General features: G+C 46.8%; 1 protein-coding gene across 1 annotated transcript; it reads right to left on the bottom strand.

Annotated features, from left to right (window-relative positions):
* Positions 1 to 583: 583 nt before the first annotated feature.
* On the bottom strand, positions 584 to 18,820 carry LOC113450093 (uncharacterized). Its single transcript, XM_026721239.2, has 5 exons — positions 18,469 to 18,820; positions 11,062 to 11,192; positions 8,712 to 8,837; positions 4,682 to 5,818; positions 584 to 1,700 (listed from the first exon to the last, which is right to left on the bottom strand). The coding sequence occupies exons 3-5, from the start codon at positions 8,806 to 8,808 to the stop codon at positions 985 to 987; spliced, it is 1,950 nt and encodes a 649-aa protein (XP_026577024.2). The 5' UTR covers positions 8,809 to 8,837; positions 11,062 to 11,192; positions 18,469 to 18,820; the 3' UTR covers positions 584 to 984.
* Between the last annotated feature and the right edge of the window lie 4,939 nt (positions 18,821 to 23,759).

Raw genomic sequence — 23,759 nt, 5'->3', positions numbered from 1 at the left:
GCTTTAAATGAGGGCCGGTTGTCAAGGGCCAGAAATGTGGTTGTGTGGGCCCAGCTGCCAAAACTTTGGTTGTTAACAGTGGTTAAGACAGCCACCTCTCTAAAATAGCCCTAGTACTTAATATCGCTTCCATAGTGCTTTCCAGCCCTCTCTAAGCGGTTTACAGAGTCAGCATACTGTCCCCCAACAATCTGGGTCCTCATTTTACCGACCTTGGAAGGACAGAAGGCTGAGTCCACCGTGAGCCGGTCAGGATCGAACTCCTGCAATGGGCAGAGTTAAGTCTGCAATGCTGCATTCTCATCAACTGTGAACCACGACTCCTTTAAATGGTCACGAAATGATGGATTGTAAGCCAAGGATCGCCTGTACCGACATTCTCTACGGCAGGCCTGTCAAACTGGCAGCCCGCGGGCTGGATGCGTCATGCGCAGGCCACGCCCACCCTGGCTCCACAAAGGCAAGAAAACATTGCGATGCGTCACAATACGTCACGTGACGCGATCAAGTTTTGATGGCCCGTGCTCCACAGGGATGGCAGCGAGTGAGCCTCTGGCAGCAAAAACAACAAGCAGTCTTGTGGCATCTTAAAAACTAACAAATTTATTATGGCATAAGCTGGCTGTGCCGTCTAGTAAATATTGGGCCTTGTATACAGTGCTAGAAAAAAAAAAAGCAGGTTTAACAGAGCTTTGTAAACAAGAATAAGGTGCAGAAAATAGCACCGTTTTTTTTTCCTTTCTCTCAAGTAACGTAACAGAAGAACGATTGTATAGGAGTAAATGGAAGTACTGAGGTAACCTTGTCAACGTTCGAGAAGGCCTGGTGATCTGTTGTGTTGACAAGAGGAACAATGCAGCAACTCAAGTGTTCTGTGAAGACCAACCTTCTTCAGCGTGGTGCCCTCCGGCAGAGAATTTTGGGAGTTGTGGTCCCAACACCGTGGAGAGGGAGCACCAAATTGGGGAAGGGTGCTTCGGACTATTATCGGCTACTGCTATTGGAGTCTGCCCCCCCAGGGGACTCTTCCTCGTTTCCGGGCTGGTTTCTCAACGAGGGCGGAGTCTTCTCCGACTCCATGGGGATGGGGGGCGAAGGTGCTGGTATGGGACTCGCGCACACGGAGGTCTCGCGTGTCCCGTGGGCGGGAGTGGAAGTGGGGAGGGAAGGCTGGGGAGCCGAGACGCGGGCATTTAGCGAATCGGCAATGTTCTCCAACAGAGTCGTCTGCCTCTCCAGGGCCACCGTGTAGCTCTCCATGCACCTCTGGAAGGCGGCGTCCGAATCACGCATGGCGGCGGCCATGGTTTGGCTCGAGACTCGGATGCTTTTTGCGATGTGCTTGGCGCACCACACGGCAACCTTGCGGTCGTCAACCCGCCTCTGCGACTCCTTGCTGTCGAGCTCGTAAAGAGCCTCGCGGATGTTCTCCCCGGTTTCTCGGGTGGCGTTAATTAGCTCTTTCGCCAGCTGGACTCTCTCAATTTTTCTCTTGTTCCTGAACCGGGCGGTTCTCTGCGCGCTGGTCAGCGGAGGGTCGTCCCCCAGGCCTCTAGTGGGTGGAACGCGGTCGATTGGCGGCCCTACGACACCCTCAAAGCTGGCGTTCAGATCCTTCCGTCCAAGGTTGCCCAAAGGAGCACAGATGATGTCGGAGTTCTCCAGAACTTCCCCCTCCTGCTCCTGAATGAGACTTTCAGCTGAGGAAGAGGAGAGAGAAGAGACCGTCAGGAGTCGGAAAGGAGGCCCACGTGAATACAAGGCATTCTTTACCTCAGGGGTGTCAAACTCAATTTCATTGAGGGCCACATCAGGGTTGTGTTTGACTTCTGGGGCGCTGGGGTGGGGGGATGGCCAGCTAGGTGTCACCGGTGTCTGGGACGCCTGTGGTGGCCCAAGCACTCTTGACAGCGAAAACGGCTCCCGAGCTCCATTTTCAGTACGACGGCCTCCTGCAACCCTCTGCCAGCGAAAACAGAACCCGGGCAGGCCATGTGTGGCCCTCCCGAGCTCTGTTTTCACTGGCAGAGTCACCGCAGGCCTGTCCTTTGCTGTTTCCAGGGAGGCCCTGCGGGCCAGATCTAAGTACCCCCCTGGGCCAGCTCCGGGCCTTCAGTTTGACACCCCTGTTTTAGCCCAATGATAGCACTTAGCAATAACAATGGCCCTTCTACAGGTACTCCTCAACTTACGATCACAATTGAGCCCAAAATTACTACTGTTAAGTGAGATGTTAAGTGAATTTTGCCCCATTTTACGACCTTTTTTGCCTCAGTTGTTAAGCGAATCACGGCCATAGATAAGTTGGTACCTCAGTTGTCAAGTGCATTGGGCTTCTCCATTGACTTTGCTTGTCAAAAGGTTGCAAGAGGAGATCCCCTGACTCTGGGACACATCAACAGTCGTAAGTGTGAACCAGTCACCAAACGTCTGAATTTTGATCACATGATCATGGGGATGCTGGAAAGGTCGTAACGTGAAAAACGGCCATTAAGCCAACTTTTTGTAGTGCCATTATAAATTGGTCACTAAACGAACTGTTGTAAGTCGGAGGATTACCTGGGTACTGCTACATAGTTCTTTACGGTCTACTCTAAGCAATTCTATAGAGTCAGCCTATTGCTCCCTCAACAATCTGGGTCCTTATTTTACCGACCCCAGAAGGGTGGAAGGCTGAGTCAACCTTTAGCCGGTCAGGATTGAACTCCTGGCTTTTGGGCAGTGAGTTAGCCTGCAGTACTGCATTCTGACTACTGCTGCCATCGCGGCTCTTAAAAAGAAAGAGAGGCACGCATTTATGGCCATTTGCAGTGTCCTGCGATCACATGAGTGCATTTTACAATAGTTTTGCCAAAACTGGCATTTAGCACTTAGCACTTAAGACTTACATACTGCTTCATAGTGCTCTACAGTTCTCCCTTAAGCTGTTTACAGAGTCAGAACTATTTATTATTACCATCTGGCAGACGGTACAGAATAATAAAAACAAGGACAAATAGGCTGAAAAACAGTTTCTATCCCAGGGCAGTAGCTCTGTCCAATTCTACTGCATAGTGCAGTGCTGGTGTGGTGTCGGGGGGGTTTTCAATTCAATATGTGGAGTGTGAAGGAAGTGTGTTTGCGTTTATTTTCATGGTCATGATGTGCACTGAAGATGGTGTTTGATTTCGTTGTATCAGGTGAAATGACAATAAACTAAACTAAACTAAACTAAACTAAACTAAACTATATATTTGCCTTCCCAACAATCTGGATTCTCATTTTACCAACCTTGGAAGGCTGAGTCAACCCTGAACCAGTGAGGACTGAACTGCTGGCAGTCGGCAGAATTAGCCTGCAATACTGCGTTCTAACCACTGCACCGCCTCAATTTTGCACAAAGAGCTGCATGTGTAATGGCTGGAATTCTTAAGTCTCTTCAAACCAGAAAAGATGGCTAAACATCCAGTAACGGTATAAACCTGGGTTGGGAAACCTGTGGCTGGCGTTGAAGCCATGTTTGCACGAGAGGGTGAGGCAACAGGGTACCATGAATTCTGATCCTGCATTGGGCACCTTTGGGCCAGCACCTCTCTCTCAGCCCTAGGAAAAAAGCGCCAACGGCAAACCACTTCTGAAACTGTCACCGAGAGAGCTGAAGGGACTTGTGTAGGCAGTTGCACAGGCAGAAAGGAGCCGTGGTGGCACAGTGGTTAGAATGCAATATTGCAGGCTAAACTCTGCCCACTGCCAGCAGTTCGAACTTGACCGGCTCAAGGTTGACTCAAGACTTCCATCCTCCCGAGGTCCGTTAAAATGAGGACCCAGATTGTTGTGAGGCAATATGCTAACTGGGTAAACCACTGAGAGAAGGAATGTAAAACACTGTGAAGTGGTATACAAATCTAAGTGTTATTGCTATTGCCAAGATTAATTAGACAAAAGACTGTTTCAAGGGCCTTCAAAACAAAGAAACAACTACAGAGTGGGAGCAATCTGTGGAATTTTAGCTTCGCATCAAGAATTCTCCTGAAATTTCTGGGAGTAAGAAAGAAGACACAAGTTTCCCTGCTTTCGGAAAGAGAAAGCTCAAATGTTCAAATTTAAAATGCAATCTTTTAATGTGGCACTGGTTTTTTACAGCTGGAAAAAAACAGAAAAAAAGACTGACAACTCCAGGGGAAAATAATTACAGACTCTAAAAGCCAACTGTGCAGTGTTGTCTAGTGCTTAAGAGGGCACTCCATTCAAAGAATACAGGTAAGTTTTCAACTTATAACCACAACTGAGCTCAAACTTTGTGTTGTTAGGTGAAAAATTGATTTGAGTTTTGCCCCACTTTACGACTTTTCTGAATCCCTGGCAGTTGTTAAATTAGTAGCATGGTTGTTAAGCAAATCTGGTGTCCCCATTGACTGCTTGTCGGAAGGTTGCAAAAGGGGGATCGTGTGATCCCAGGATGCGGCTACCGTCATAAATGTGAGTCAGTTTGCCAGGTGTCTGAATATAAATCACGTGACCAAGGGGAGGCTGTGATGGTCCTAAAGGGTGAAAAACGGTCATAAGTCCCTTTTTTTCAGTGCTGTTGTAACTTCGAACGGAACTGTTGGAAGTCAAGGCCTACCTGTACATACCTAGAAGAGACAGGTTAAGGCAGAACACAATAATCCCAGCACTGTTGGCCAAGTCAAGGTGTTCTTACCTGTAGATAAAGCCCTGGATAATGGGTGTTCGTGTTTCGGTCTTTCCTGCTCATGGTTGCTCTCTTCCACGCCGCCGAAGGAGGAGAACCGGTCTCCAAAACATTGTAGCAAATCCACAGGCAAGTCATCGACCCCTTCAGTCTCATCATACGGTTCTTCCGAATACTCCGAAAGCACATCGGGGTCAAGGCGGGTGCCAGTGGCCTCGGGGGGATCGCTATCATCCACAATTTCTCTTTCAAACTTGGCATCGAACTCTAACTCGGGATCGTGCGCCGCGTTGTCCTCGTCCTGTTCCTGCTTGACCTCCTCGCACATGGCCGAGGTGACGGTGATGCCGTTCTCGTCGATCACCCGCACCTCCATGGGGAGGTGGCTTCCTTGGAGCACGGAGCACATCGAGTTGGGCGGGTCTTCTCCCTCCGGCGACTGTTCCTCGATTTTTGGAGTGACCACGGCCAGTTGGTTGGTGGTAGGCCAAGGAGAGGAATGTCCCCGGTGCTTTTGCATAGACAGGCTCCGGTTGGGTTGCAAAAGAGGCCGGTGGCAGTGAGTGGGAGACACCGTCCCAGCCTGGAGAAGGCGAGGTTGCTTTTGAGGTGGCTGCTGCAGGTGGGATTTGCTTTGGCTGGCTGTCCCAGAGGACCTCAGCCCCGGCGGACTAATTAAAGAGGGCCTCCCAAGTAAAGACGCCTGCCCGGATGTTCCCGGAGCTGGCGAGGAAGCTTGCCTGGACCACTGGCCCTTCTCGCCGCTGTTCGAAGAGTGCTTGGCATCCCTCCGGCTGAGGAGGATGGTGGCTAGCTTGTCGTAGAACGGCATGGTTCGCACTTCGCCAGCACCGGGGCATTTGTTGTGAGTGGTGACCTCTTTAAACTTCTTCTTCAGGGCGTTCATCTTCTCGCGGCACTGGCGAGCAGAGCGGTTGAAACCCCGCAAGCCCATTTCGTTGGAGAGCCAGTTGAAAACCACCTCGTTGTGATAAGTGTTCTGGAGTTCGTTCTGGACTTCCGGGCTAATCCAGAGGTCGACAAAAAGGCCGATCTCTTCTTTGCTCCAAAATTTGGCTCTTTGTCGCTGGGACTCCTGAGTATCTTTTGCAACAGCAGGGTAATTCGGCAACAGGGGCGTCCGGCCTGCCACAGGAACACAAATGCAGACGGTTTTGTTGTTGTTATTACTATTATTATCGTAAAGTTTCAGAAGCATTAAGTGGACTCTGAATGCACTCAACCCCCCCCCCTTTTTTTTTAAAGTTTGGATGCCAACTCGCATTTAAACAAAAGCTCTTTTGTTACAATGAGATTTTTTTTCATATTACAAATGGTGAGATTTATAAACGATGTAAATGACATACATTTGGAGTTAACGGACATTTGGATTTAATGAACAGCACCCCCCAGTATCTGTTAAATCAATATTTTGTTGTATGTGGAATACTGTCTCATTTGGGATAAATTGTCTTAAAACTTGACAGTTTTAAGACTTGTGGACTTCAACTCCCAGAATTCCTCCTCCAGTCATGTTAGCTCAGGAATTCTGGGAGTTGAAGTCCATAAGTCTTAAACTTGCCAAGTTTGAAGACCCTTGGTCTAGGGCAAGGTTGATTTTTCTTTTTTGTATCACATCTAAAAAGCTACCTTTCCTCCAAGACCCTCAAGGTAACATCCAGAACACCAATATTCTATTCCCCCAAAAGTCCATACATCACCCTTTCTCAATTTTAGCCCTATTAAGATGTGTGGACTTCAATTCCCAGAATTCCACAGCCAGCAAGCTACCTAGGGAATTGTGAGAGTTGAAGTCCACACATCTTAACATTGGCTAAAATTGAGAAACATTGCTATACACTGTGAGACATTTTTCTAATTGTTTCCCAGGAAACTGAGGGATGAATGAGGATCAAAAACCCTGGAAAGAAACTCTACTGATGAGCAAAATTAGAAGTTCTGAAAATTGCCTACAGGTGGAACTTTTCCCATGAAGTATTGTGTTTCTTCTGACAACTCTCAACAGAGGACAGCACTAGGCTGGCCTGATCTGAACTCAGAAGCTGAGCAGGATCTGACCTGGTTAGTATATGGATGGAAGACCTGCAAAAAAAATCCAGAGCTAGGCTAGTCTAGAAAATGGGGAGTGAGGAGACAGTTCTGAGGAAACCAGACAAGAGGAAACAAGCCTAGGGAGTTGCCACAAAACTTGGACATGACCTGAAGGACATTTCAAGCTCAGATTAAGCCAACATAATAGAAAAAGTCACATCAATTCATAATTGAGGCCTGTCAAGATTCAGAAGCCAATTCCAAAACTGGTTCAACCAATCATTCAAATTAAACACAACATATAAATTACAAAATACCACAATGCCATTAAATAATCACAGAAGTTCCTGTCTTCTAACACCAGTAGAGGAATCTGGGGCAAAGTCTCATACTCTCACCTCTAAAGCTTGGGAAGGCTTGTGTGGAAAGAGAGAAGGCCAAAAAAAATGAAGAAAATAGACCCTGCAGATAAGTCATCCTTTGGGGGAAAGACTTAAATGCAGTTTGTGTGTAAGGGATTCTGATCCAGACTTAAAAGAAGCCATGGTCCTCCAGAATGTGGAGGTTCTGTTCTCATCATTCCTTAATAAGCATTCTGGAAGAAACCAGAATGTTCTAAGACAGTTTCTCAACCTCGGCAACTTTAACATGGATGGACTTCAACTCCCAGCATTCTCCAGCCAATGTGCTGGGCTGAAGAATTCTGGGAGTTGAAGTCCAACCATCGTGATATTGGAGCAGGGTTGTGGCTCAGTAATTAAGACTCTGGGCTTTGTCAGCTGGAAAGCCAGCAGTCCAGTGTTCAAGACCCCGAGCGCCACGTGATAGGGTAAGCTCTGATTTTCACCCTAGCTCCTGCCAACCCAGCAGTTTGAAACCATGCAAATGTGAGTAGACAAACAGGTACCACTTCGGTGGGAAAGTAGCAGAGCTCTGTGATGTCACGCTGGTCACATGACCGTGGAAACATATTCAGACCGCATTAGCTCAATGGCCTTGAAATGGAGATAAGTACTAAGCCCTTATTGTCGGCAACGACTAACAGAGTAAAATCTGCAGAGGACTCAATATTGCCATGGTTGAGAAACACAGCACTATGAGGAGGAGTTAATCTTATCTTAATAGTGCCCTATTTGTACTCCTAGGAGTACAACCCCATATCTCTTCCGGAAATACTGGAAGGGACGAAACAGGCCCATTTTTCGGCCTCCAAAGCCTGCAGAGGCTTTCCTCGAGCCCCTGGGAGGGTGAAAATGGCTTCCCCTGGGCTCCAGAGGCTGAAAATGGGCCCTTCCGGTATTTCTGGAAGGCCCATTTTTCGGCCTCCAGAGACTGCAGAGGCTTCCCTTGAGCCTCTGGGAGGCCGAAAAAGGCCTCAAACGGGCCAAAAATCAGCTGGGAGGCACACACATGCACAGTGCAGGTAACTTTGGCTGGGTCTCGCGCGCCCACACAAACAGCTGTGTGTGCCACCTGTGGCACGCGTGCCATAGGTTCGCCATCACGGCCCTAAGATTATTCATGCAGATAGGGATGTACAGGTAGCTCTCGACTTACAACAGTTCATTTAGTGACTGTTCAAAGTTACAACGGCACTGAAAATTTGTGACTTTTCGCCATTTTTCACATTTACAATCTTTGCAGCTCCCCCCCACAGTGTGATCCAAATTTCAGGCCACGGATTCATACTTATGTGACCTTCTCACAAGACAAGTCCACGGGAGGGAAGCCAGATTCCCTTAACCACCGAGTTACTAACTTTTATCAACTGCAGCGGTTCACTTCACCACCAGGGCAAAGGCAGGTGGTAAAACTCACCTAAAACCCATCCCTCGCTATAGGACAGAAATCTGGGGCTCCCTTGCAGTCGTAAGTCGAGGACTATCTGTATAAAAATAGCAGGGTTGGCAGCAACAGGGCAATTTCTCACGCCAGGAAGAGACAAGCGAGAAAGGTCCTTGGATGGGAGGTGACGACGGATTCTTACCCAGTGCCATGACATTCTGATAGCTCTCCTGCATGGCTTCTTTTGAGAGGGGTCTTTGCGCCCGTTCAACAAAGTTCACTTTGCTTCTGAGAAACATATGACCGCATCATGGGATGACACAAAGCCCTAGAAAGTAGGAGCAGGATAAAAGGGGGCGGGGAGGAAGGGAGGAAGGAGGAGGGAATAAGAACAATTCAAGATCTAGATCAGTGCAAGATGGGATGATGGTTGGAACCACCATCGAGGTTATTTCTATTCCATCTTTTATTTATTTATCTACCGTATTTAGGAACTGCCCGTCTAGCTCGTACAGAAAACGTATTATTAGTGTAATTGCTTCTTAGTCCTATCTTACTCATTTTCCTCTGACGTTAGATTTTTTTTTAAAAAAAATGTCACTCTGGTGTAATGACATTGGGAATTCTCTGTGAGTCACACACAACCCCAAGGCCTTTGAACCCAAGTCCACACAACGCTGTTCCAAAACAATCAACTGGAAGAACAAACAAAGCCATTTTTGAACTCCCAGCCTTCATTATTTAAGAGGTATGAGCTGAAAGATTCTATTTTCACTAATGAATTGATCAGCTGACATTTATTTATCTGGGAGTATCAGTTTTAAAATTGGCCATACAACAGATAATAATAACAGATAATCAGAGTTGGAAGGGACCTTGTAGGTCATCTAGTCCAACCCCCTTCCCAAGCAGGAGACCTTACACCATTTCTGACAGATGGGAGTCCAATCTCTTCTTGAAAGTCTCAAGTGATGGTTCTCCCACAACTTCTGAAGGCAAGCTGTTTCATTGGTTGATTGTTCTCACTGTCCGAAAGTTTCTCCTTATTTCTAGGTTGAAACTCTCCTTGTTCAATTTCCATTATTCTTTGTCTGGCTTTCGGGTGCTTTAGAAAATAGCTTGACCCCTTCCTCCCTGTGGCAGCCCCTCAAATATTGTAAGAGTGCTATCATGTCTCCCTGGTCCTTCTCTTCACTAGACTAGCCATGCCCAGTTCCTGTAACCGTTCTTCATATGTTTTAGTCTCCAGTCCCCTAATCATCCTAGTTGCTCTTGTCTGTACTTTTTCTAGAGTCTCAATATCTTTTTATAGTGTGGTGACCAAATTAAAGGTGCATATAATATGAAATGTGAAATTGGGCTGTAAAAGATTTGACCCGTGAATCACGCCACCAACCAACCAACCAACCATTAAATGTTTCTCACTTCCAGAAAACTACGGTAGGATAAACACTAAGAGAAGCAAAGTCAAGTTGATATCCTATCTTTTTTTCCAAAAGTGTGAAACACCATCCAACTCATCACAGTAGGTCAGGACTTCTCACAGGGTTCTTCAAGAGCATTTCTCCTTTAAAAAATCCCTGCGGCCATGTGACCTTTTACCATTGTGTGGTCATATGGACATTCCAGGAAATGCCACAAAGCAATAGCTTCTGCTGTGAGCATGAAGGCTTTTTTTGCTATCAACAGAAAGAATGTGCTAAGAGCTTTGGCTATATACCATCTATAACAGTATTCCTTAGCTTGGTAATGTTAAGATGTGTGGACTTCAACTCCCAGAATCCCCCAAACAGCCCATGCTGGCTAGGGGAATTCTCGGAGTCGAAGTCCACATATCTTCTGGTCGCTGGGATTAAGTAATAACCCACTGCACACCCAAAAGTTACATTTGGATAACATTCAAACATCAATCCAGCAGAGTACGGATTTATGTCTTAGAAAAGAGGTGGGGAAATGAACTGGCTTTAGCCCACTCAACAGATTCATTGCAGAGATAAATTCCCTCCCCCCTCCATTTTACCTCATTAATACAGGAACAGAAGAAACAATGGAAGGTGCAACGTTTCCATAAAAACAGCGGGGATTTGATCCTAGGAACATCCAGTCAATCTGATCAATGAATTAGGTTTTACAGGATATCCCACAGCAGGCAACCATCTGGTTTACAATGGTAGCCCAGGAGTTTTAAGGGATGAAATAGGTGTCTTCAACGCCATGTGACCCATTCTATCCCTCAAGGTTCTCACGTTTGCATAAATAGGGGAGAGGGAAGACAACCCCATTGGACCCTCTTATGGTGGGAAGACGTGAGGGTCACTACAGATAAAGGTAATCCAATGGCCTGGGGGGTTTATGACATCACTGTTTCATAAAATAAACAACTCTCTGCTCAAAACCAGCAAAGCTTAAGCCAGGGGTCCCCAACCGTGGCAACTTTAAGACTTGTGGACTTCTGGGAGTTGAAGTCCACAAGTCTTCAAAGTTGCCGAGTTTGGAGGCCTCTGCTTTAAAGCAATCAAGCCACACCAAGTGTTCTTTTAATGCAAGCTTACTTAGAAATCTGCCCTTTTGAGGGACATAGGGGTTGAGGTGCCGATATGGAAGCAGGCCCACACCAGGGTTTAGGTCCAAGGAGACGCCTTCAGGAACAGGCTGCGCCGATCCCGTAAGTCCGCTGATATCCCTAAAATTAAAAGAAGCGAACAAAAAGTTAGATTTGTTTATCTGAACTCACTAGAATTCTGCACGCAAAAAGATCCTTGTTTTTCCCAGCATATAAAACCCCCTCTATTCTAATTTCCTTTCACCTTCGCCCTTAGCAAACCATAGTCCCTCTGTCTATGGAGATTCTCAGTCATCAAGGTTACGGTTGTCCCAAAAGTGCTTTTTCAAGAGACAACTGGACTTTCTTTGTTTTTCCTTGAAGATGTTTTGCTTCCGTCCTGAACTGAAGAAGCTTCTCGGAGGAAATGTCTTCAAGGAAAAATAAAGAAAGTCCAGTTGCCTCTTGAAAAAGCACTTTTGGGATATAGTCCCTTGGTTTCCTTTTCTCCACACCTCTGCTTTTCAACACTCTACTTCTCCTACCATGCCCGTCTCTGATTTACTTCAATTTTGTAATCTCACCTTTATTACTTTATAAGTAACTCAAGGGGCCGGATATGCCTAACACGACTTCCCCTCTTATTTTCCCCTCAACAACAATCCTGTGAGGTGGATTGGCTGGAGGGGAATGGGACTGCCCCGAAGTCACCCAGCCAGCTTTCATGCCTAAGGTGGGACTAGAACTCACCATCTCCTGGTGATTGGCCTAAAGTCACCTAGCTAGGTTTGTCTAAGGCAGAGATGTCAAACTGGCAGCCCACTGGCCAGATGCACCACGTATAGGCCATGCCCACCCCTGCTCCACGAAAGGGGGAAAACGTTGTGATAAGTCACGTGACCACAACGTGACACTGCAAGTTTGACACCCATGGCCTAAGGCAAGTCTAAGGCAGGACTGGAACTTCCAGTCTCCCAGTTGGTGCTTTAAATACTAGATCAAACTGGCTCTCTGATCATTCGGCCATCCCTAGAAATCTAGACCACAAATATTTATTATTCATGTTTGGATTTCTTTTTTGTTTGCATTCTGTAGAAATAAATGGAATAGCTCCAATTTCTCTCGAGTGTCAACAGACAAAGAAAATGTAGCCGTTGATCTACCGGCTCAAGTTTGATTAAAATCAACAAGAGTTTGCAAGCAGGCAAAGGAGTACACAATGCTCTGTTCATTTCTGTCCCAAGTAAAAACTAATCGAGTGTCAGAAAAAAAGAAGTCACCCACAGCCTAGTTAAAAATGTAAAATCTTGCACGAGGAACACTGGAACTCCAGTCAATAGGCTCTTGGCCTAAGTAGTTTCTTCAGATGGGGACCGAGTTTCCATAGCAAGCCAAGCCATATTGTGACTTTCTCAGCTTCACACAATGCAATGTGTGAAGTCACCCATGGTTCTCTGTAAACTGTGATCCATGGCTTCGCATTCCATGTCAACCAGTCCACCATGGCCTGTTTGACAAACTAGAGCTTAAAAGGGTAGAATAGTGTCTAAGAGTCTTCTCTTCCAAATATCACTCTCCCCTTCCATTTCTAGATGCAAACCCCTTACCAGATTTCTGGCTTTCTGTTTCTTTTCCCCAAGATGTGGGAAAAATCTGGAAAAAAAGCAAGGGATAGCTGTGGCTGATGGGAGCTGCGGTCCAATACATATGAAGAACACTATGTTGGAGGAGAGCTGTTTTAAAGAAAAGAAACTGTCCAGGCAGGGGATGATAATCCATATTTATCCTTTTCAACCAATCCTTTGGAATCATAGCTTGCAATATTCAGAGGTTTTTTAGAAACAGACCTAAAAGGTATATCACCCCGCTTGACCTGTGAGTCACTTTCATATACCATCTCCAAAATTTAATTTGATAAGCCGACAAGAGAATCAATTTCAATGTTTCTATACTTTGGAGAGCTTAAAATACATCAACTTCAATGCCCAGAATACTGGCAGAGGAACTCTGGGAGTTGAAGTCCACCCATCATAGAGTCATCAATACATAGGCCTAGTCTGTCCTTTGCATAGCAGCCATGAGGCAAACTATACTGAGCTAAGCATTTCAGGTAAACCAAATAGACCTGCTAAGACACTTCTCAAAATCCTATACAATATATTTTTGTCAATTAAACTACACACAGTTATTTCAGTACAAAACAATCTCTGTAGCACAGGGCTGAACGGCGGAGACAGCGGTGTTGAACGTGGTTGTTTATTTCAGGCATTTCATCACTCCACTAGTGTGGGGTTCACTCCCCATTTACACAGGTAGTCCTTGACTTACAACCACAATTGAGCCCAAAATTTCTGTTACTAAGTGAGGCATTTGTTAAGCGAGTTTTACTCCACTTTACGGCTTTTCTTGCCACAGTTGCTAAGTGAGGCATTGGTGTTGATAAGTTAGTAGCCCGGTTGTTAAGCGAATCGGACTTCCCCATGGACTTGGCTTGTCAAAGGATCACAAAAAGAATATTACATGACCCCAGGACATTATAACCATCATAAAATATGAGTCAGTTGCCAAGTGCCTGAATTTTGATCATGTGACCATAGGGATTACTAAAACTAAAATGGTTGTAAAGTGTGAAAAAGGGTCATAAAATCACTTTTTATCAGTGCCGCTGTAACTTTCAACGGTCATTAAATGAATTGTTGTAAGTCTAAGACTACCTGTAGCCTACCTAGCTTGCTCTGCCGATACAAGCAGGCCTCGACTTACAACCATAATGGAATCTACCCATCATGGCCCCAGGTTATAATGGTAGCACACCGACATGACCCACGTAATTTTATGACCTTTTTTGTGGCAGTTGCTGAGCCAATTAATGGCCGGCTTTGGGCCAGTTTTGTGCCCCAAACCCTCATAAAATGCTATTCCCATAGCCATAGGATGCTGCAAACAGTCGCAAATGCAGGCCTGTTGCTAAGCACCTGAAATGTGGTCACTACCCTTGTGGGGAATGGACGTTAGAACTTCAGAACCAGACTACAGATATCTCTGAGAGCTCCGTCATAACTTCAAATGGCCACTAAGCAATTGGTTACAAGTTGAAAACTTTCTATATTGATGGAGGTGTGGTGTTCTCCTTGGCAGTTCCTTGATTAGGATATTCTTTTTTAAAAAAAATTCTGCTCCAGTTTTCTGTTTCAAGCAGAGAACACTAACTACCAAGAAGAAGATGATAAAAAAACACCACAGCCCCTCCAACACAGGCAGGGCAAACTACTGTAGATAGGGGAGGAAATCCCGCACTCACTAGCACAGCTGACATTACCTACATGGGTGATGAAACATCTGCAAGCAAACATACCGATCAGAGAGCACTTAAGGACTCCACACGCAAGCTTTTTCCACCAGCTAACACAAGCAGGACATAAGTAGAAATCAACATGCATTCACAAAGGCTGCGGTTTCGACAACTCAGATCTCTAAGAAAAAAATAGCAATTTCAATCTTCTGGGGTTTCCTATTGGAAAACTCCAGACTCCCCCACCCTCCTTGCTGTCTCTCTAGGCTCCCCCTCCCCTTATTTAGAGCAGGGTTACTTTCTCTGGGCTTTGAAGGGGTGGGTGGGGGGCTTCATTCAGAAACAGAAGAAAGTCTTCTGCCTTTTGCGGCTCCTAGAGGAAACATCCCCTAAGCATCTAGGGCAAGGGTCTCCAAACTTGGCGAGTTTAAGACTTGTGGACTTCAACTCCCAGAATTCCTGAGTTTAAGACTTGTGGACTTCAACTCCCAGAATTCCTGAGTTTAAGACTTGTGGACTTCAACTCCCAGAATTCCTGAGTTTAAGACTGGTGGACTTCAACTCCCAGAATTCCTGAGCTAACATGACTGGAGGAGGAATTCTGGGAGTTGAAGTCCACCAGTCTTCAAACTGTCAAGTTTGAAGACCCCCTGATCTAGGGCTATTAACCAGCCATTTCCCTTACAAAGGAATGGCTGTGACTACTACACAAATCAGTGAATACCCAAAGAAAGGGTATCTCTTATGCTAGCACGCCATGACTTTGGAAATTTCACACCCAGGGTGATGTGCTAAGATCCCTATGAGGGATTAGAAGAATCCCTCAAGCCTTTCTTAGAATCACAGGATTGGTGACGCTGGAAAACACTGTTAAGGATCACTGCTGCAATTTAATGTGGGTGGTTATGTACTCTTAATAGTTCCTAAGTGTATTGGTAATTATAAGTCACCCTGTAAACATAGAAAGCAATTTATTTAACCGATTACACCCAGCTGACCTTGTCTGGGCTCAGAACTAAGCAGGGCTAGTAGGCCTGTTACTATTGGTGTAGTTGGATCTGAGTAGGGGAATCATAGCAGTGGGCTTTAGCCTTTCTAAATGGGCTTCCCCCTATAGCAAGAGGCAGCTGTGGAAAAATGTACTTGAACGGTATCTTTTCCCAGTCTTCCCCAGCCTCAGCACCATCTCTGACAAAAATAGATGGGTTTATCCTCTGAGTGTGAATCATCTAATCCAGTGGTCCCCATCCCGGGTTTGTAGAAGACTATTTTATCCCCGACAGGAGGAGGAAGGGATAGCTTTGGTTTCGCTTGCCGGCCTGGCCCTGTTCCATGGCTTGCGGATTGGGAACCCCTCATAGAATCAACTATAAGGAAAGGGAGGCTGGGAGTTATAGTTCCATTGTGTTTGGAACAAGTGAAGTTGGGGAAGGCTTTTTTTTAAAACATCGTAAGAAATACCGGTAATCTTCAACTTGCAGTCATTCCTTTAGTGATCATTCCAAGTTACAACAGTAAAACAGTGACTTAGGATCGTTTTTCACAGTTACGACCGTGACAGCATTCTCCCCCCCCCATGGTCATGTGATCAAAATCCAGGCACTTGGCCATTAGGTCATATTTATGACGGTTCTCAAGATCACATGATCCCCTTTTGTGACCTTCTGACAAGCGAAGTCCATGGGGAAGCCAGATGTGCTTAACCACCTTGTTTCTCATTGAACAACTGAGGTACTAATACCAATCGATGAAGCCTTAGTAAGATCACACCTAGAGTACTGCATCCAGTTTTGGTCACCACGTTATAAAAAAGATGTTGAGACTCTAGAAATAGTACAGAGAAGAGCAATCAGGATGATTAGGGGACTGGAGGCTAAGGCATGTGAATAATGGTTACAGGAACTGGGCATGGCTAGTCTAGTGAAGAGAAGGACCAGGGGAGACATGATAGCGGTCTTCCAATATTTGAGGGGCTGCCACAGGGAGGAAGGGGCCAAGCTATTTTCTAAAGCACCCGAAGGCCAGACAAGGAATAATGGATGGAAACTGAACAAGGAGAGATTCAACCAGGAAATAAGGAGAAACTTTCTGACAGTGAGAACAATCAACCAATGGAACAGCTTTTCTTGGGTGCTTCATCACTGGAGGCTTTCAAGAAGAGATTGGACTGCCATTTGTCAGAAATGGTGTAGGGTCTCCCGCTTGGGCAGGGGGTTGGACTAGATGACCTACAAGGTCACTTCCAATTCTGATTATCTGTTATCTGCAGAGATGCATTTAACCACTGTGGCAAGAAAAGTTGTAAAACGTGGCAAAGCTCAACAGAAGGGCTCAATTGTGGTCTTAAGCCCAGGACTATCTGCAATCCAGTTTATAGTTACAAGCAAGAGCACAGTCAAAATGTGATGCCCTGACATATTTTGGGGGCATCACCCCCGCTCAGTGACATCGTCACTGGTGTCACACATAGTAGTGTGTCGAAACCGGGGTTATCCCCACGTGTGGCTTTTCTACCACACATCCATCTTTCTTTACACACAATTATTATCTATGACCTCAGCACACACACGCCTTTTGAACTAGTGCCCTACATTGTTTATGAAAGAGCTACCGTTCTGTGTTGAACAAAAACAAAACAGCACTGGCTGGAAAACCATAGCATTAATGAAACCCTACTCCGCTCAGTATTGCTTGCTTTTAAAACAGATTGCAGCCAGCTAAAGACCATTGAATTCAATGGGAGGGCTTTGACTTTAGACAGAAATCCTAACAGCTCTGAGAGAATATTGTTACTCCCTGCTAAAATCCATCCCTCTTGATGATATCCACCCCATGCAGGAAAAAGTTGCCTTTGAACTTTTTTTTTTTTTTTGGTTTAAAAGCATGTCTGTGCCAGTTACCTAGACTAGGTACCCTTCCAATAATCACAAATTGCACCATTCCAGGAAAAATGAATAATCGGTACAGGGTCAAGTTAGCCAGAGGGCAGAGCAATAGTGAAATTGAACCTGCTGGGTCCAGAGATTATCTTAAAGACAGGAGAACAGGGACTTTTAGGTAGCTGTTGTTGGAACAGGCTGACAAACATACAACACACTATTAGGCGCATTTCCACCCTAAATGAAGTCCCGGGATTTTTTTCTTTTCCTTGCAAAGAGACTCATTCCCATTGAAGGAGGTGGAGGAGAGATGGCTGCTGGTGCAATTTTTTTTTTTTTTTAAAGGACTAGTCAAATTATCAGCTGTGGAGTGGCTTTTTTTATTTTTTTAAAGCATGCTTCCATGCTGCTAAAAGTCAAGGTAAGACACCCAACCCAATAAATAAATAAAAAAAGCAAAAGACCTCTTCCGGATCAATCAAAGGCCTACCTTATGCAGCATCCTGTTTGCCCATGTAGCCAACCAGATGTCTCAGAGAGGGGGGGACAAAAAGTAGCTTTTTTCCACCACCCCAACACGTTTGCAAAAAAGCCTCCCCCCGACACGGGTTCCCCGACTACCGATCCTCACTCACGGCAGCTTTTGTTTTTTTTTTCTTTTCTGTTTTTAAATTATTTATGTCATCCAAGCACGCATTCAGTGTATCGCCACCCTCGGGCTAGCTAGGAGCAGCCGGGGGTGGGTGGCCCAGCCGAGAGCGAGAAAGAGAGACGACAAAGGAGGCGACCTTCCTCTGTCTTCCCTCTGCAACCCCACCACACACCACCCCGGAAAAAAAAGTTTCTCTTCCAAGAAGAAAGTTGGGGGACCGCCGATTTACTCCAAGGAGGATCTCTCTCTTCCCATCCACCCTCCGACTCCTGGCGGAGCAGGACGCGGGTTCCGACGATCGTCTGCATGCAACTCCGGAGCAAAGACACACCAAAAGCAGAGCTGGGATTCCCATCCACCCCCTTAAAAAAAAAAAAAAAAGCAACGCCGGGCTTGCAAGGGGGGGTGAGCCAAAGCGGGGGGTTGGAGGAAGAGAGGAGAGACGGGAGTCTAATCATTGGACTCCAGGTCCCATCATGCCCAGCCGGAGCTGGTGTTCCTCTCCTCCTCTCGCCCCCGGCGGGAACCATGGGAGATGGAGTCCGGCCCTTCCGGGAGGGTTGGAGAAAGCTGGACAAAGAAAAACACCCTTACGAAGCGTCGACGGGGGAAAAGCCGGTGGCGGCTACGGAATCCAGAGCTGCTCCGGGCGGGGGGGGTGGCGGGGGGAGGCTGGTCTCAGCGCCTGCCCGTCTCCTCCCTTGGTCGGGAAGCTGCCGCCTCGGACACCCCCTCTTTCCTCCTCCTAATCCAGCCGGGGCCGGAGCCCGAACCACGGCTCTCCCCGCCGCCGCCGCCGCCGCCACCGCCCTTCGCCCGCCAAGTCCTCCGCCGCCGCTGCCGCCGCCGCCGGGTCTCCCGCTCGCGGCACAAGGGAGCAAAGGCCTCAAAGTGCAACTCGCGAGAAGGTTGAGGACTCTCTTCTTCCTGCTCCTCCCCCACGCCCCCCCCACGCTCGGCGCGAGCCAATAGGAGCCGAGGAGAGGCGCCTCGCTGATTGGCCAGGCGATGAATGGGGCACGCAGGGGAGCGGGAAGTGTAGTTTTTCTGGGTCAGGGAGAAGAAAAAAAACAAAACCAAAAAAACTACAGCTCCCTAAAGACCTCGGGGTCGAACGGGAAGGCGCGAATTTACGTTCCCTAAGCAACGCCGCCCCCCGCCCCGCGTTTTGTTTTATTGTATTATTTTCTATGGTGGGTGGGGGGCATCTCTCTCTCTCTCTCTCTCTCTCTCTTTTTTAATGGCCAAAAAGAATTGGGATGCTCCTCTCTGTCTTTCTCTCAGCATATTCGTCCTCCGGTTGCGATGCTAACTCTTCCCCATCTATCTGCCCCGCCGGGGGGAGTTGCAGTGTTGCAGTGCCACACATCTGGAGGGCTTCCCCGCCTCGGGGAAGCTTCGAACCCGGGGAAATTTGATGCAATTAGCCGGCGGGAAGGAAGGAAAAGTTTGGGATCGAGTTGCGGGAACGCTGGAAAAAATAAAAATTGGCGACTTTTTTTTTTTTTTTAAAAAGGCGTCTCGGGAGCCCTTGTCCTAATAATGGCAACGTTTTGGAGTCTCAAGAATTCTTCAAGAAAGTTTTTCTCCCCCCCGCCCCTAATTCCAAATTAAGGGTGGGAAAGGACAACGGGGTTTTAAAAAAAGTCACCTCGGCCTGTGGATTCTGCGGGGGAAATAGATCGCAAGTGTGCACGGTGGCTCCTCATCTGGGGGGAACTTCACGTTTTAAGTTAAATCAGAGCCTCCCCCCCCACAAAAAACTTGGCAACTTTAAGGCTTGTTGAAGTCCAACAAGTCTTAAAAGTTGCCAAGTTTGGAGACCTCTTTGAGTTCAATCCTCTTCTTCTCCAGCCAGTTTCATGCCGCTAAGTGGCTAAAAGAGCTATTTATTCCCTCCCAAATCAAAATGCCGGAGGAAGATGCCGCCTTCCCTCTCGGTTATCAAGTCTTAAAATTTGCTTTCGGTGTCACTTCAGTATCCTTTATCCGTCAAGGGAATTGCACTTTTGGCATTAGATGCCATATATCCTTCAGGCCCGCTTGGCTGGGCGTTTATGGGGGGGTGGGCTACTGCTCCCCTTTAGTATTTCAGTCGAAGTTATTAAACGTTCGCGGGATCGCTGGCACGTGGGGAATCGTCGAGTTTAACGGGAAACGCTGAGAGAGAGGGAAAAAAAAACTAGCCGGCATCCACCCTCCAACGCTTGCAAACGTGCTGCGTTTTTTCCTATTTCCTCCCCTTTTAAAACCTAACGTAACGGGCCCGCGAAAGCCGCGCACACCCTTCTTGAGTTTTCCTAACTCTATGCTCGCAGGTGCCTCCAAGAGGAACGGAGGAGGAGCGCTAGTGACACCTGCGGTTCGCAAAGCAAACTCCTCCCCCAGCTCTGGGGCAGAGAAGGGAACAGCAAAGCAGGGGGCCGGATAGACTTCTAGCTAGGCAGGGAGGGGCCCCTCCAGGCTGCCGAATGTGCTTCAGCCCCGTGTTTAATGTACCGGATAGAATCAAGATCATGTAAAAGTACTAGTAGTACCTCTTTATGAAGCCTTAGTAAGATGTGCTCCAGGCCCCTGTTTAATGTACGGGATAGAATCAAGAGCAGGTGAAGTACTAATACCTTTTTTTTTTTAAATAAAGCCTTAGTAAGACTACATTTAAAATACAGGTAACTCTCGACTTACAATAGTTCACTTAGTGATCATCCAAAGCAGGGATCCCCGAACTTGGCAACTGCAAGACTTGTGGACTTCAATTCCCAGAATTCTCTAGCTAGCTGGAGAATTCTGGGAGTTGAAGTCCACAAGTCTTAAAGTTGCCAGCTTTTGGAAACTTCTGATCCAAAGCCACAATGGCACTGAAAATTGTGACTTATGACCATTATTGCAGCATCCCCATGGTCATGTGATCAAACTTCAGACACTTGGCAGAGGGTTCATATTTATGATCTTTGCTATGTCCCGGGGTCATGTGATAGAAATAACACTTAGACTTGCATACCGCTTCACAGTGCTTTACAGGCCTCTCTAAGCGGTTTTACAGAGCCAGCCTATTGCTCCCCAACAATCTGGGTCCTCATTTTACCCACCTTGGAAGGATGGAAGGCTGAGCCAGCCTTGAGCCTAGTGCGATTTGAACTGCCAAATTGAAGGCAGTCAGCAGAAGTAGCCTGCAGCAGGGGTCCCCAACCACCGGGTGGTGGACCGGTACCGGTCCGTGGAACATTTCCTACCGGGCCGCCGGTTTGCTGGGCGCCACCATCTTGTTTGATGAGAAAGTGCTTCCGGGTGAGCTTTTCCGGTTGGAAAGCGGCATTTGGGTCCTGAAGGAATCCTCGCGCCTTAGTTTCATCAAAGGGTGGGGGAGGCTTCGAACGAAACTAAGGCACAAGGATTCTTTCAGCACCCAAGGCAAAGCGAGCCGAGCGACCGTCCCGAAGCGAAACCCATCGACAAAGGTACCAAGGAGGAGTTGAAGGTGGCGGAGAGAAGCGGGGGACGGCTGGCTGGCCGGTCGCTCGGCTCGCCTTGCCTTGTCATGCGTGCTGATGCCGGTACCGGGCCGCAGATCATTTTGTGATGCCGGTACCAGGCCGTGGCACAAAAAAGGTTGGGGGCCACTGGCCTGCAGGACTGCACAGTGGCACAGCAGTTAGTACTGCACTCTTAACTGCTGTGCCACTGTGATCCACTTTTGCGACCTTGTGACAAGCAAAGTCAAGGGGAAGCCAGATTCACTTAACAACCAGGTTACTGATTTTTCAACTGCAGCAATTCAATTAACGACGGTGGCAAGAAAAGTCGTATAATGGTGCAAAACTCCACAACAGAAATTTGGGGCTCAATGGTGGCCGTCAGTCAAGGAGTACCTGGGCACTATATTAGAGAAAAGTTGTTGAGACTCTAGAAACTGTGCAGGCAAGAGCAACAAAGGGTAGTTTGTACACTAAAACCAGTGGTGGGATTCAAAAAAATGTACTACCGGTTCTGTGGGTGTGGCTTGGTGGGCATGGCAGGGAAAGGATACTGTAAAACCCCATTCTCTCCCCACCACACTAACCTGCTTTCCAGCTCTGTTCTCCTGCGCAGAGCAACAAAAAAGGACCCAGCCGATCAGCTGGAACTCAATGGGAGGCAGAGAGTAGATGGGGGTGGGGCCAATCAGAGGTGGTATTCCAAACTACTCAAAATTTCCTCGACCAGTTTTCCAGAACTGGTCAGAACCTGCTGAATGCTACCTCTGCCTAAAACATATAACGAGAAATTGGGTATGTCCAGATTAGTAAAAAGGATTGGGGTCAGGGGTCGGATTCTACCAGTTCGCACCTATTTGCTAGAACCGGTTGTTAACATTCTAAGCAGTTTGGAGAACCCGTTGTTAGAAGAAATTACTGGCCTAATCCTGTAAGGAAGGCAGGAAGGAAACATTCTGGTGTTGCTTACAGAAACTGCCTCTCCGTTAACCCTTATTACATTCTTGGCAGGACTAGACTTCCTGTCTCAGGAATTTCTCTGGAGTTTTTTTTCCGCTCCTTTGCTGGTACTTTGCTTGTGTGGAGTGACCATTCAAAGTTACAATGGCACTGAAAAAAGTGACATGACCATTCTTCACACTTATGACTGTTGCAGCATCCCCACAGTAATGAGAGGCCAGGTGAGGAGATGCGTGCCTCGATGTGAGTGAAATTGAGTTGGCCACGCCCAGCCAATAACATGACCAAGCCACGTCCACCCAGCCACATGATCACCAAGCCATCCCCACCAACTAAGCCACACCCACAGAACCAGTTGTTAAAAAAATTGAATCCCACCCCTGACTGGGGTGACATGATAGCAGTGATCCAGTATTTGAGAAGAGGGAGTCAAGCTATTCTCCAAAGCACCTGAAGGCAGGACAAGAAGCAGTGGGTGGAAACTAATCAAGGAGAGAAGCAACCTAGAACTAAGAAGAAATTTCCTGACAGTTAACCAGTGGAACAACTTGCCTCCAGAAGTTGTGATGCTCCATCTATTGGAGGCTTTTAAGAAGAGACTGGACAGCAACTTGCTGGAACGGTATATAGCAGGGGTGTCAAACTGGCAGCCGGTGGGCCAGATGCATCATGCACAGGCCACACCCACCCCAGCTCCGCAAATGGAAAAACCTCATGATACATCACATGACAGCAACGCAATGCAGTGAGTTTGACACCTGTGGTATATAGGATTTCCTGCTTGAGCAAGGGGTTGGACTAGAAGACCTCCAAGGTCCCTTCTAACTCTGTTATTTTGTTCCCATCCAAGGCAGAAATTAAAGCTGCCATAACTCTGGTCTTTATCTCTTTTTGTGCAACATAGTTGTATTTCCCACCCACCCCTCTCTGTGTTTCTGAATCACCTGCAAACTTGCTGGTTTTGCCTAGAGCAATGTTTCTCAGGCTTACAACTTTAAGATGTGTGAACTTCAACTCCACATGCTGGCTGGGGAATTCTGGGAGTTAAAAATCTTAAAGTTGCCAAGTTTGAGAAATACTGGCCTACAGCCTTTTTGGTAGAAAACCACAAGTTCAAAGAGGAGATGAACACCCAGGCAATTTAATTGAAGTTAAAAGCGAAGAAGAATACAGTAAGTACTATTGCCAAAATTCAGTCATTCAGTCAGTCAGTCTTTCTCTGTTTTCTTTTTCCTTTTTTTTTTCTTTTTCTTTTCCTTTTTTCTTTTTTCTTTCTTTCTCTTCTTTCTCTTTCTTTCTTTCTTTCTTTCTTTCTTTCCTTCCTTCCTTCCTTCCTTCCTTCCTTCCTTCCTTCCTTCCTTCCTTCCTTCCTTCCTTCCTTCCTTCTTCCTTCTTTCTTTCTTTCTTTCTTTCTTTCTTTCTTTCTTTCTTTCATAAATTACAGACAATTTA

The sequence above is a fragment of the Pseudonaja textilis genome, chromosome 2 (genome assembly GCF_049901715.1).
Source record: "Pseudonaja textilis isolate UNSWEBS1 chromosome 2, rPseTex1.2, whole genome shotgun sequence".
NCBI lineage: Eukaryota > Metazoa > Chordata > Lepidosauria > Squamata > Elapidae > Pseudonaja > Pseudonaja textilis.
The sequence above is the reverse complement of the archived record's forward strand: the minus strand, read 5'-3'. Positions and strand labels throughout refer to the sequence as shown.